Source organism: Theropithecus gelada, chromosome 5, assembly GCF_003255815.1.
Source record: "Theropithecus gelada isolate Dixy chromosome 5, Tgel_1.0, whole genome shotgun sequence".
NCBI classification, from domain to species: domain Eukaryota; kingdom Metazoa; phylum Chordata; class Mammalia; order Primates; family Cercopithecidae; genus Theropithecus; species Theropithecus gelada.
In genome coordinates, this window is record NC_037672.1 from 142,867,917 (window position 1) to 142,882,441 (window position 14,525).

At 41.7% G+C, this 14,525-nt stretch overlaps 1 protein-coding gene across 3 annotated transcripts in view; it reads right to left on the reverse strand.

The window, feature by feature from the left end:
* ZNF827 (zinc finger protein 827) overlaps nt 1-14,525 on the reverse strand; it is a 175,112-nt gene that overhangs the window by 109,477 nt on the left and 51,110 nt on the right. For all 3 annotated transcript variants that reach the window (XM_025386277.1, XM_025386278.1, XM_025386279.1), the window contains exon 4: nt 11,873-12,353. In XM_025386277.1, the coding sequence (XP_025242062.1) occupies nt 11,873-12,353 (481 nt within the window). The remainder of the gene's footprint in view (nt 1-11,872; nt 12,354-14,525) is intronic.

Here is a 14,525-nt window from a genome sequence, read left to right on the forward strand (position 1 = left end):
GGGAGCAATAATGGGCTACGGAGCAATCCTCAAATACGTACTTCCAACGTCTACCAGGAAGGCTGCTCCTCAGACGACTTGATTTATTTAGCACATTTCTCCCCTTTGCACCTTTCCCCCACTTCTTGGGGGATTTTGCTGGTCACCCTTCTAAAGCTTGCTCTCTCCCAACACCATTCTCCCAGAACCCTTTATAAAGTCCTTTGCAAGGGCACCCTAGTTCATCACGACAGAGTAATTAAATAGGGTGTTTATTAAGTCTGTGTCTTTGATTCTTTGAGGAGGAACAATTTAAAGTGAATGGTTAAGTATTTTTAAAATGCTTCATTGCTGCATCTTTTATTTAAAAACATTTTCAAATTCTAAGATGAAGCTAAGAAAGAGATGCAAAAAAACTATTGAGGCCCTAGAAGCAAATCCCAACTTCTAGAGCTCATTAAGCAGATGCTTCCTGCACATGTAAGTGGTTTCTAGAAGCATTAGTCAGAGTATGTGCTACAAGAGACTTAGGGGGAAAAAGTAAAGATATTTAGCATTGCTAGCACAACCTGGATTTAACAGAACTTCAAAAAGACACTTTAAAAGGCAATAAGCAAGCTGTACATTGCTGGATTATACATTTGCAAGGCACTACATACCAGGTTTGCATTCTGACAATACAGAGAATGACAGAAAATTGTAATGTGCTGAGGAAATGTAAACGTAGCTAACGACATATCAGAAGGGCATGTGGAAATCACTCATTTGCCCAAGTTTTAATTTCCCAAACATTTGGGTCTCGATAGAAGATGTAAAAACAGAAATATGAAGGCTAACCTGCTTTTTTCAATGACCAAAAATATTTACATTGAGAACAGTACCTAAAGCCTATATTTTAAAATTAATATGACTTAATAATTACTATCTTTTAAATTATCCCACTTTACAAAAAAAACCCACATGTGCAGTGAGAGGTGGAACTCAAGACGTTTTCTTTTTCTTTGGGGAAATTGCTAAGAGAAAAGCAACCAATATGACTCATGACATAGTCTTCACTTCATTCCTACTAGTAACACAGGAAGATTTGTGCAGGTGTGGAACTCAACTTGTCAAGGACTTTCACAACACCGGCCTTGACTTCTGTTTATGTATTTGAAAGTTTCTGGATAACTGCACTTTTGACGTGATGAGGAAGCCCCCGCTAATCCAGAGGCTCCTTGTCTCGCTGCTTGTTCCCAGCATCTTAGGACCTGGGCCACGCTGATGATCAATTACACATACCTCTTAGTTTATGTGCTTGATGGAGGTGGACCACCATTTAAAGGAAATAAATTAGCTTTTTTTGAGGATTTATGAAGGATTCAAGATAAAGGCAAACGTGGGAAAGGAATGGGAAAGCTGCTGGGATAAGATGATTCCAATCTTCCAATTCTAGGAAATTACTATATAACTAGAAAATACTATATATTTTACAATACTTTCTAGTTATATAGTAATTGGGAAAATACTATATATCTTCCCTATTACTAGGGAAAATATATATATCACTTCCTTCTAAAGACCATCATTTGTTTTAACAATGTATACAACTAGCACTTGAGTAATTACACAGGGATCAAGCCTTCCATCAATCACAGGAGATAGATGTTATTACTATCTTCATTTTACAGGTGAGGAAACTAAGGTCCCAAAAGGTTAAGAAACTGATGCCCCAAATCACAGATCTAATTCACAGAGACACTTGCTCAGAGTTTCTCACTGGAAATGCATCCAAACCCTTTCCTTTCTCTCCAAGACACCCAGCTACCTTTAAAAGGGACACTACCCTCAGCAGGTGAACCGCGGCTTTGGGAAATAAGTGATGTGGGTGAATTAAGCGTTGTTCATGAGAAAGGGAAGGGTGGGTTTCACCTGAAGAAAAGGGACATTTTCTGGTAGGAAGAAATCTTGTGAAGATTTGACTAAGAGGATGAAGGGAAGGAACCGACTGCAAAATGAATACTTCTGTTGGTTCCCTCTGGTGAAGGAAAATGACACCTTTTCTTGAGCTTAATAAGACAGAACTCTCTTTCAGTTCAGCATATGGCAATTTTGTAAATGCTGAACTGCTCTGTGAAAAAGCAAGGCCACTGAGAATTTTATTTAGGACCTGACCCTAAACCAGAGCCAAAGACTCTTGAGCCTGGAAGGGACTACAGAGCAATGGTTTTCAAACAGTGTTCCAAGGAACCCTAGGATATGTTTCAGGGGTTCCAACAAATGTTTGTTTTGAATTTAAGTTCTAAAAAAATTATTGTAAAAATTAATTAATTTAAAATTTAAGTTCAAAGCGTACATCATCCACTGCATTATATATAAAACATCAACATACTGGAGACCACTAATATGTTGACAAGTTAATTCAGATTCGTGTAGTAGCCCTTGTAATGCAGTTTCTCCCCCTCTCATAGGAGTGCTGCAGTTCTAGTCATATGTCATCAGTAATGAAGTGGCTGCCTTTGCAATGATTTTTCAAAAAATTCAGGCCTATGCATATGTGTCCATATATAATTATAGCACTACTAGAGCCTACATACATACTTTAAATTAGTGTTTCTCAACCTCAACTCCACTCATACTCTGCACTGGATAATCTGCTGTGAGGAGTTGGGGGTTGGGGACTGTCTTGCACATTGTAGGATGTTTAACAGCATCCTTGGCATCTCTACGCACTAGTAGCCAGGAGTACTTCCCAGTTGTGAAAAAAAAAATTATCTAGACATTGCCAGCTGTCCCCTGGGCATACCTGCCTTAAATTAAATGCAAGGGTAGGTTCAAGTGTATCAAGCGTATCTGCTTGGTGCAGCTTCTGACCACAGCTAATAGATAGACAAATAAACATGTGTAGATATATATGGATATAGCTAGATCTATCATTTATTGAGCACATAATATGAGCTGGGTAATACACAAAGTATTTACCTGTATTAATTTATCTAATTCTCACCACCACCCTTTGAGGTAGGCACTAGTATTATCCCCATTTTGCAGATGAGAAATCTCAGACCTAGAGAGATTAAATACATTTCCCAAATAACAGTTAACTGAGTAATAACCAAGTAGTTGACACAGAATTACAGATGGCTTTAGGGCATATTGTGAGTTTTGGATACTGCTTATCTTCCATTTATTATAAGGAATGAGGGCAGTTGCCAAATGTTGTCAACTTTGAAGCAAAAATTTATACTCTTCTTTAATTGAGGAGATCCTGAAATTACAAGACAAGTTGTTAAAAATCTGTTCCCATTTGCCACTATGTGAAACCGTACTTGTATTTTTTCAAACTGAGATCAGCAAAATAAATTTAGAAATATACAAGATGATCACATTGCTATAGACTCTACTCCTTCATAGCATTGGAGTGTCACATTTTGTGCTCACCGAATAGCAACTTGTCCCCCCTAATTGCTTGGCTTTTTAAATATGTAAATGTAATAAATGTGAACTTTTGAAACAAAATGAAAGCCATTACTGTTTTCCGTTCCCTTATTTTACAGTAAGAAAACACAGGCTCAGAGGATTATACGATCTTTTGAAAATCACACAACTCATTAATGATAGAACCAGAATCAGAGGTTAACTCTCCAGATGACAAGCCGGTGCGGTTCTATCTAACCAAGTTCCCTTGTTAGCAGTGTGTATGTATGTATGTAGGAACAGGTTGGGGATCTGGGATCTTTCAGCACTATGATGTGCTTTGGATGAGAAACTGCCTTCTGAAATCGTAAGAAAAGCCAAGATTTAATTAAATAATAATGAAAAACAGTTAAAAATGACTTTTAAATGTTAAGCGTATTATATTCAAATGGAATGTTTATAACATTCACTAAATATTTTTAAATCTCGCTCTTTAATTTCCCTTAAATCATTTTATAATTAGTGTTTAGTGAAATTTTAGCCATCTCACATTTCTTATTAATCCCCACCTGAGCTAATCCTTGGCCACCCTTCAGCGTCTATGTACCCAAACCAAGACTGTAAAGATCCCTATGAGAGCTATGGGCAAAGGGGAAAAACAGCCTCTGGAGAAGGGTCAAAGGTAACAAGAAGTGAGCAGTGCCTCAAGAACTTTAAAATACATAAAGTTTCCCTGCAAAAACTAAACTACTAAAACCAACCCACAAAGCCATCTGCAGTAATCCACTTAACAGACAGGATATCTCCCTTGTCAAAAGCAGGAAGGACAGGTCCTGGAAAACCAATCAAGCCCTAAGTAAATGTGAAAGAAGTATTTTACATTCCTATTATTAACATGGCCAAAGAATGAAATGTATGAACAGCAATGCAGTGGTTTGCCTGGAGACTAGAAGAAAGAAAACCTGAAGATTGAATAATATATTTCCAACCTTTTTCAGGAAAGTCAGTATCCACCTGCCCCAAATGACATCTCCTCTTGACTGCTATACTTGTCATTTAAAATTAATATGCTGATATTCTTATTTACAGATCAGTTTGTAAATGATTTTTGTCATTGTGGATCACCCAGAGAGTCTGAAGAAGTCTGGACTGTGGCAGACCATGAAATGGCTACGATTCCCCCCTCCAAAGGCCCACCTCTTTACAGTGTGACTTTGTAGCTCCTCCCAAGAAGAGGAAGAATATACACGCAACTCCATGGTTCCAATTATCAGACCCCGGGAACAACATGAGTAAAGGTAGAAAAATGGAAACGAGAAGGGTATGTTCATGAGCTGGTGAAGACTGTTAACAGTGTTCTTAAGACGAGTGGGGAGATGGTTACTCAGGAGAAAGGAGCTGGGGCTGAGCATGGTGGCCTGCGCCTGTAACCCCAGCTAATTGGGAGGCTGAGGTGGGAGGATCGCCTGAGGTCAGGAGTTGGAGACCAGCCTGGGTGACAGAGTAAGACCTCATCTCGAAAGAAAAAAAAGACAAGACAGGACAGGGCAGGACAGGACAGGAAAGGAAAGGAAGAGAGAGAAAGGAAGGAAGGGAGAGAGAGGAAGGGAGGAAGGGTGGAAGGGAGGAAGGAAGGAAAGGAGGAAGGGAGAAAAAGAGCTAGACAGACAGGAGCATGATCTGATGCAAGAGGTACTGGAAAAGAGTCCATCAGAAATGCTGGGTGGATGGGTGGGGGCAGTGCTGGGGAGGAAAAGGCATCAGGGAGGGAGCTGGAGGGGCAACTTGTAGGCATGAGGAGGAGGCTGCACATGAAGGGATGGAGTATAGATAAAAATTTCAGTGTAATTTTGAAGACATAAAAAATTTAACCAGATTAGTGACTGAAAGTGCATGCATTAGAAATGATGCCATGGTTTGAAGCCAAGGAAAATAAACAGTGAAGCAGACGGAGGTCAAAAGACAGTTTGCTCAACTGAGAAAAAAAAAAAAATAGGTAACAGCTAATTAAGTAGTCAAGAGCCAAGCTTTTGCAGTTACCCAGAGCTGAATCCTTGTTCTGTCCCTTGCAGTGGAAACCTTTAAGTCTCAGCCTCCTCATCTATAACATAGGTTTACTATTACAGACCCTATAGGGCTGTGGTGAAGGTTAAATGAGAAATTACATGATGTGGCTGGCACAGTGTCCAGCTCACTGTAAGCCATTTGATTAATTATAGTTCTTATAATAATAATAGTAGAAGCAACAACAATAATAACAACAGTAGTAAAAAGAATGGCCTTCAAGGAGAATGACACTTCTCTTTGTTTTTACAGATACAATAGGCTTTGGTAAAATTTCCCAGGGGCCTATCAAGATAAAAAATCACTCTGATGGCAATTCTGGAACTAGGTACACTCTATCTAGCACAGTCAGGAAAGAAAGGTCTGGATTCCAGTCATGACTCTTTTACAGTTATTTACCCCAAGTCTTGGTTTTCTCATCTACATGCTTGTTATGAAATGATGTATTTAGAAATATACCGTACGCTGTGAAGCTTTACAGAAATATCAGTTGGCCCGACTCTTACTGCTCTATTTGTACTAAATAATTCCTAAGATGCCTAAAACTATTAACACAAATTCTAAAGTTGTCTGACATAACAACATCCAGAACATGCTGAAATTCTGGCTAATTCCACAACACACAAGAAGGGCAGAGAACAGAGCCAAGTTCCTGCTACTTTCTGTAATTTAGGGGTAGGGAGCCTGGGGAAAAGAATCCTGGAACCACAATGCCTGGATCAGAATCCCAGTTCCTCATGCCTGAAATCCTAGTTCCTCACACCTGTAATCCCAGCACTTTGGGAGGCTAAGGCAGCCAAATCACGAGGTCGGGAGTTCGAGACCAGCCTGGCCAATATGGTGAAACCCCATGGCTACTAAAAATACAAAAATTAGCCGGGCGTGGTGGCAGGTGCCTTTAGTCCCAGCTACTCGGGAGGCTGAGGCAGGAGAATAGCTTGAACCCTGGAGGTAGATGTTTCAGTGAGCTGAGATTGCACCACTGACTCCAGCCTGGGCGACAGAGCCAGATTCCGTCTAAAAAAAAAAGAATCCCAGTTCCACCACCTATTCGTTGTGCTAACCTGGGCAAGACTCCTAACCTCTCCATTTCTCAGTCTCCTCATCTGTAAAATAGGAATACTTATACCACCTACTATGGCATCGCCACGAGGCTCAAAGGAGTGAGCAAGTATTAAATAAAGTAAAAATAATAAGCAATGAGTAACTAGCGTAAGAACTCTGTCCATGCAAGTTTCAACACCTATGTGTGTAAGCAATCCAGGCCCCACTTACTCATAATCCTCCAGGCCCTACTTATAATCCTCCAGGCCCCACTTACTTATAATCCTCCAGGTCCCACTTACTTATAATCCCACCTGCCCCTTTCTTTAACTCAGGTCAGTGCTTGTCTCATGACTGGCAAGTCACTGAAAAATAAGAAAGAGTCACACTTTTCCTCTCATATGAATCACCAAGTTCAATAAAGTCGAGAATTTCAAAAGGGCATTCAAGCTGCTTACACATATAAGGCCCCTGAATGCACTGCTCACATGAGGAATTTTTGTCACAGGATCAGTGAGGGGCCATCACCAGAAAAGCAAGGCAGGGTTAAAAGGAAGGGCCCAACTAAAAATGCAAAGGGAGACTGTCAAAAATCACCTGACTGGAGAAGGCATGCCCAGGCGTGGGGAGTGGGAGAGCCCCCTGGCTGTTGGCACGGCCATCGTAGGGTGTGAATAACACAAGGATGGCATTTACTTGGAAGAAGGCTCATTTGTTGAGATGACTGCCTTTACAGAAAGGCAATCAGAGCCACTGGGCAATGAGGATGACTGGGTTCAATGGGCATCTCCCATCCCTCCTTCTCCAGCAGCACAAACAAAGGTAAAGCAAGATTGGGAGCTACCATTTATACAAAAACTGTATTGTAACTACAGAGGCTTAAAATCGTGTGAAATCGATGGAAGCTGTAGAACAAAGGCCGATGGAAGACTACAGTATATGACACAAACACATTAGCCTACACCCTACATTTATATGTGAACACCTTTGCTGTTTAATGGATGAGCTACTAATAAGTCAGAAACAGTTTAGCTTATATCCATTTGTTCATAAACTGTCTCTGTGAGGCTAAAAGTAAGTTGCTGCTTTAAAGAAGTCCATCTCTCCTAGTTAAAATTATTTTGGTCTCAATTTTACGAAATTAATATAATGTGGGAGACAGCACAACAATTTTTGCTGGCTTCCAAATTAAAAATAGTTGAAATGACATATCTTTTATTTTGGAAAACCAGGGACAAAAAGATATTCCCAGCCAACAAGTGAAGTGCCAAGTTTCTGTCAACTGCTTGGTTATAATTTGGAGACTTAGAATTAAATTTTATATCTTGAAAAGTGTAGTTTTCAGAAAAAGAAATGATGTAAGGCTGTTGTTGCAGGCAACTTTTAATCAGTCTTCTAATAACGATGACCCTCCCATCGTTCAGTGCTCTGCACTGAATCTTGAGACTTTTTAGCTGGAGAAACTCCCCTGTCAGGAGGCCCCCCAAGGAAACACCTGGGGGCTCCATGAACACGACTCACCCAGCCCTCTCTTTCATGTCAACCTTGACCAACAGTGAGCGCCACAGGCCTATCTCATACCACCATGCCCCGTTTCATGGTCTAGGGTGGAGACCACGAGAACAAAACTGCACTGATGAAAACCATAGCTGTACCAAAAAATACTGTACCAGGTACCAAGTTTATATTCCACATCAGTGGTCCTTAGCCCTGGCTGCAAGCTAAAATCATTCTGTACATTAAAATCATTTGAAGATATTAAAGAAAATACCAATGTCTAGGGCCTATCCCAGTGAATCATAATTTCTGGGCCCTGGCATTTTGTGAAAAACTCCCCAGCCAAGGCTAATGTGCAGCCAAGGTTAAGAACTGCTGCTGGCTATGGGCGACAAGGCACAGAATCAGCAGGAACTTAGCTCTCCACAGTCGGGTGAGCACCTATTCCCTGAACACCCTAGCCACGTGACCACTGGCTCACCTGCCCTGACATGCAATGATTTGCATATGCCTTCTGGCTTCCAGGAAAGAGCTGCTGGAACATACAGGCCCGGAGCCCTCTCAGGTCTGCCTCAGTCTAAGCTGTGGGTGAAATCTAAAAAATTCATTTTTCTGTCAGCCCAGAAAGCTGCCCATACAAGCAGTGTTAAGTGGGGGCTCAGTCGGAAGAATGGCTGATAGTTGGGAGAAGGGATTTTATTTCACAATCATACACGTTAAGAAACCTCTAACAGGAGTAGGGGTGGGGGGCATTGAGAGCCCATTTAAAACGGTATTCTATCTACTGACTTTGAATCCCACTGGGTTCCATTCAATCATCTTTCTGCTTAGTTTTAGTTGAAGGAGCAAGAAAGACGCCCCTTAATAACCAGGCAAGAAAGCATCAAGTGTTTTCTCTCTTTTGGAAACAAGTAGGTGTCTACACGCTTGAATTTGTCACTGTGCTCCAGTTTTGCAGACAGTGATCTGGCTGGCACAAAGATTCACAGACTCAGTGCCCACAAACAGCTGCACCCTACAGTACCAGCAGGTGCACGGACAGAGCCCAGCGAAAAAATTCAGTGCAAGAACAATGGCGCCGTTATAACGCCAAGGGACAAGGCCCCAAACTAGCCACTACTTCACTACATTTGATGACGGGAAGAGCTAGAAACTGAGCCGCAGCTCCCTGGGATTTGGCCTTTTTGTCCCTAAATCATAACCACAGATGCAGCCAGGTAGGGCACCACAGTGAGAGCAGCTATCAAATGCATGGCCGGACCAACCAGAGGGTAAGTAAAATTTAAAAAAAAAAAAATCGCTCCAGAAAATGTATTCCTTTCCTTTTAACACATCTTCTCCTCTCCTGAGCTGCATTGTCACCAAGTTTACATTTACATCCAAATATGCACACACAAAAAAATTAAGGATGCATCTCACTCCCCGGTGACTTTATAACAGGTTGCTAGGTAACAGTGCATACAAGTCAGGTTTCAGGACCTCCAGTAAGCCACCATAAAATAGCCGCATGGGTCTTTTGCATAAATAGTGTGTGCATTTGTTATCTGTTTTCTTACGCCAATTGATCAGTCAGTAAATATTCTGACTGCCAAACCATAAGCAACTCCCCATCAATAGCTAACTGAAAACACAGATCACAATACAAGGCTTTGATGAGCAATTCTTCCCCCTAACCTATCAATTGGCTTCTCCCCTTGTGTCTCTGCTGCTTGCAGTGCTGACTCCAAGCAGCCTTATCTTATGCTCCCTGAGATTGGGTCTGGAGCTAATTACAGTGTAATGTGGGCACTCAGAGCTGAACCCAGCAGGAGCCATGCATCATACACAAGGGTTTTATCCAAAGACCAAACCTTCCCTGTTCCCACTCACCTTCCTCTAGATTTTAAAACATCCCTGGAGTTATGGAGTAAAGGGAGTAACACCTTACTCAGAGTAATTCACCCCCACTCAGATTGCCCTTGTCTGTTAGGTAAGGAAATGTCCCCCTTTCGAAGCTATGTGATGTGAATGTGTCATTTGCATTCCTTCTCTGGGGATTGCACTATAAGGGCCCATAAAAGGAGCCCCCTTTGCTATCACGGTGGCAGGGAGGACAATCAAGGAAAAACTAGAGTTCCCCTGGAGGTGAAATCCTAAAGGATCAGAACAGCAAACAGGAATGCATGAAAACATGCATTTTCCTACCTGCTCAAAAATTTTTAAATGTAAAACTCAAAGTCTCTAAAAATCACATTTTCTCCTCGATTGGAATAGAAGAGGCAGAAGTCGGGGGAGAGGGGTGATGAGGAGCAGAGAAGCCAGTGTTCTTTAGAGCCACAGTCAGAAACTTGGCCGATTCCAGCACAGGGCCCCCTCACGCTCACTGCCAGCTGGTGTGCTTCACTGTTATATTCCCTGCTCTTTGCCTACTTGGTTCATTTCTGGGACATCTCATTTTCCATCCCCTACCTTTCCTCATTTGTCCCAACTAGTGTCTCCCACTCCTGAGGAGCAAAGATCTGGGGTGAGGGGGACATTCCAAAAGACCCGACTGAAGAGTCCCTGAGCAAAGGGACTTCAGAGTGGAGCTGAACCTCTAATTCACCTGGCAATGACATTTAGTGAAATGCAACTCACAGTCCATTTAAAGGAAGGCAGTGACCAATTATTCTCCATTTAAAAGGGTATTGTCAGTCTCCAAAGAGCTGACATGGCATTTGGAAATCATGGTGGGAACTGCCATCTTCACTGAAATACAGAACCAATTCTCCACCGACCTTCCCCCACCCCCTACATCTCCTTTAAAACTTAAAAATCATACTTTTAAAAGCATAATGAGTAGCCACACAATCTTGCAACATACCTTCTCATTCCAAAAGAGAATGACAGGAAAAACAGAGTGACCTAAGACCTTGATGTCCCTGTTCAACACCACAACTTAAATCAAATATGTTGGGGAAAAAATGATAAAAAAGGAAACATCATGTACAATTTGATGGTGATAGAAAGTAATGTCAACTAATAAGAATACATCTTTATAATTTATACTCCATCTTTTTTTCCCAAATGGATCAGGACAGTTTTATTAAAAAAGAAATTTTTTAAAAAATGTGTTTTTAAATTCCACTTTACATGAGGTCCCTAGAGTAGTCAAATTCAAAGACATAAAGTTGTGGTCTCCAGGGCCTGTGGGGGAAGAGGTGAACTGAGAGTTGTTTAATGAGTTTCAGTTGGAGAGAATGAAAAAGTTCTGGAGATGGATGGTGGTAATGGTTTGCACAACAATGTGAACGTACTTAATGTCACTGAACTGTGCACCTAAAGTGGTTAAAATGGTAAATTCTATGTTAAATATAGTTTGCCATAATAAAAAAATTTCTCGTTTAAAAAAACCTGAAAAACTTCTTAAAGACAGTTATCATTTGCTCAAATTTTAGAAGTCTATAATTCCTAAAAGTAGTCTTTGTATATATGTCCTTTAAAAATCTTATAAATTAAGACAGTAAAGAACTTGAATAATGCCAAAATGAGGTATTCCATACAAGTCCAGTGCAGAAGAGACATGTTAAACAGGGCTCAAGGTCACACAAGCAACTGACACAAGCCTGGCTTACCATGTGACCTTTCCCACATACAGTAAGAACTCATCAAGGGGAAAAAAAACAGAAGCAAATCAACAATCTCTACTGTTTTGAGACCCAAGCCAAAGCAATACTACTTCCAAAGGATTATACACACACAAAGTCAAGGAGAAAACGTATGGAAGTGCAGACTATCCAAATTTAAAGGGACCTTGAAATCATCTAGTTCTACCAGCTTATTTTACAAATGAAAATACTGGTAGACAGAGAGAGAGACAGAGAGAGAGAGAGAGAGAGAGAGAGAGAGAGAGAATACAACCCTATTCAAGTACCTGACAGCTTCATGAGAAAATCAGACGCCATCTTAACAGAGATGTCCTGGCTGAACAATGCTGACGCACTGTTGGCCACATACTCGGAGGGGTCTTTCAGCTTTGTGTGGTTGGCGGGCCTGTCGGCAGCATTCAAAGTAAAGGAGGTGGGCAGGCCGTTATCTTCCTTGGGTTCCTCCTTCACCAGCAAAGGCGAGACGCCAGCCCCTCCCTGGCTAGTCCTCTCTGGAGTGTTAGACGTCATCATGGTCCCCACTAGCTCTGTCCCTCCTCCTTCCCTTTGCTGCCCCAGGCAGGCACTGTCACTGAGGTGGGGAGATCCCTTGACATCTGGGTCTGGGATCTCCTCCTTCACCTTGGCTTCTGTCCTCAGGAAGTGCTGATGGCAACGCATGTGGAGTTTCAGGCTGAAGTGGCGTGAGGAAGTAAAAGGGCACAGCTGGCACTGAAAGGTCTCTCCCCGATCCTGGTGCTGATGAACCTGACGGAGAAGCAAGAAGAATGAGCTAGCCACCGTGCATTTATGGAAAATGCCTTGCTGTAGATCCAAACTATTCATCAATCATTTCCTCACCGGGCAAAGGGCTGGCCTTTGTACCGCAGAGCGTTTCATTACGGGACTCCAGGTAATGAGGCCAATCCCTAAACATAAAGTGGGTCCCTATAGGTTAAGAGTCCATTATTAGGGCCACACTCACAACTGAGGATGCAGCCGGCCAATGGATGCTATTTTGGGTAGCATCCCAATATTCTAGTCATCTGATCTCAGTTGATGTCTTTGGAGAAAGTATTATGAACCCAGCACAATCCAAACTTACATAATTACTAGTTGGGGGTCAAAAGAGGTAACCTGTCAAGTAATTCCTCTCACAATAATGACACTTTGCATGTATCCAATTTTTTGTTACCCAGAGAATTAGTTATGTTTTGCAAACATAATTTCAATTTTCAAAATGCTGCTCTTAGATAATTAAGAATGTAGAAAATAATGTCTCCAGGGTATTCCCGTTTCAAAGACAGAGAAATTGAGGCCCCAGAATAAATGGATTGAGCGAAATTACATACAAAAAAGAAAAAAGCAAGGTAGGAGAAAAACCAAGGTCTGACCCTCACCAAGTATTCTGAGCAAGAGGAAACCAATTTTTCTAAACGTGGCTATAATATCATGCTCCAGATTCTGACGTCTGCAATGAAAGAATGCAGACTTTTAAATCCAGTTCCAGTCTTGCATGCACACGATACCTGTAAAAATTGGGAGAAACTTTTTTCTTCCTGTCACTACCAAATTTAGTGCTTAAAAAAGTGAGGAAATCATTGCATTGGCCTGAGCCAGGCTTTGAGCTGGCAGGTGCTCATAAGCTTGTAACTTCCCCATTCATCTCTGCCAATGCACTTTAGTGCTGACCTGCTACACTCTGCTATTTCAGGACTGGCCCTCCCTTAAGTAGAAACTGCCAATTGTGTAGATGTGGGCCAAATGATTTGGGGAGCTGTGTGATCCGAACAAACAAGTAAGTGATTGGAATCCAAAAGCAAAACAAAACTGACACCTCCTCTTTTAGGGGTGACCTAAGCAGGACTCGAACCCAGGTCTCACCAAGGTTAAAGGCTCACGGGTTAATCCGTTGAGCCACCTGGCCCCTCTGGGTAGGTTTCCTTTCCAAGAGAGCAAGTTTTACAACAGCTGTTTATGCATTCTGAATGCAATCCAAAAGCATTATTCACCAGCCAAAACATACTTTTAAATAATGTTAAGTGACCAACAAAAGCAAAGAAATTAAAAGTTAATGGTGAGATCCTGTCGCTACAGCACCCCACTGTGGCTTTTTGAAAAAAACAACAGAAGAGATTCTGGGTCCCCCAAAGCATGAGTTTCTCAACAGAAATAGCCATATACACTTAAACCCAGTTAGGCAAAGTCTTGATCATGAAAAGGCTTTTCCTCTGCTGGGGTGGTGTGCTGGGGGTGGGGAAACACACCGATTGTCACCAGCTGTTAACATCACCCCTTTCTGTTCTTTCACAACAAAGGGATTTCACTGGGAGCTGATCATTTCATTTGCTTTCCCACAGAATCCCCACCATCTCCTCCAACCAACAGTCCCACAGGACCCTGACTGGTGCTGCCAAAAGCATGCCCCAGAACCAGGTGGTAAAGGTCACGAGGCAGAGAGCTTCCATCGTCCCTGAGAGCAGTGCAGTGGGGCAGATCCATTTCAGAAGTGTCCTTACATCTACTGACCCAGGAGAGGAGAGGAGCTAATCCAAGAACAGAAGCTCCGGAAGCAGCTTCTGGAAGGAGGAAAAGGACAGAGCGCGAGTCCAAGTTCTAATATCAAAAGGGAGCCCTGGATTAAAAACAGTCTGTGTGCATGTATTTTATGTGACTTCTTTTCCACGAGATCCTGGCTTTGTTATATTTAGTTACGGACAAATTAGTGAAGCTTTAAAGGAAAAACAGTGGGTATTTTGTTGACTTTTGCACTTAACAGTTTTTTTTTGAGCTACACCTTCCCAAAGGGACTATATATCACATTTGGCCTTTGAGAGAAGTATTAGCTCTATCCTCTGACTGCAGTTTTTTCCCCCTTCTCTCCTGACATTCGAGCACTTTTCTGTCATAATTTTTATTCTCTTTAGCTTGACATTTGCT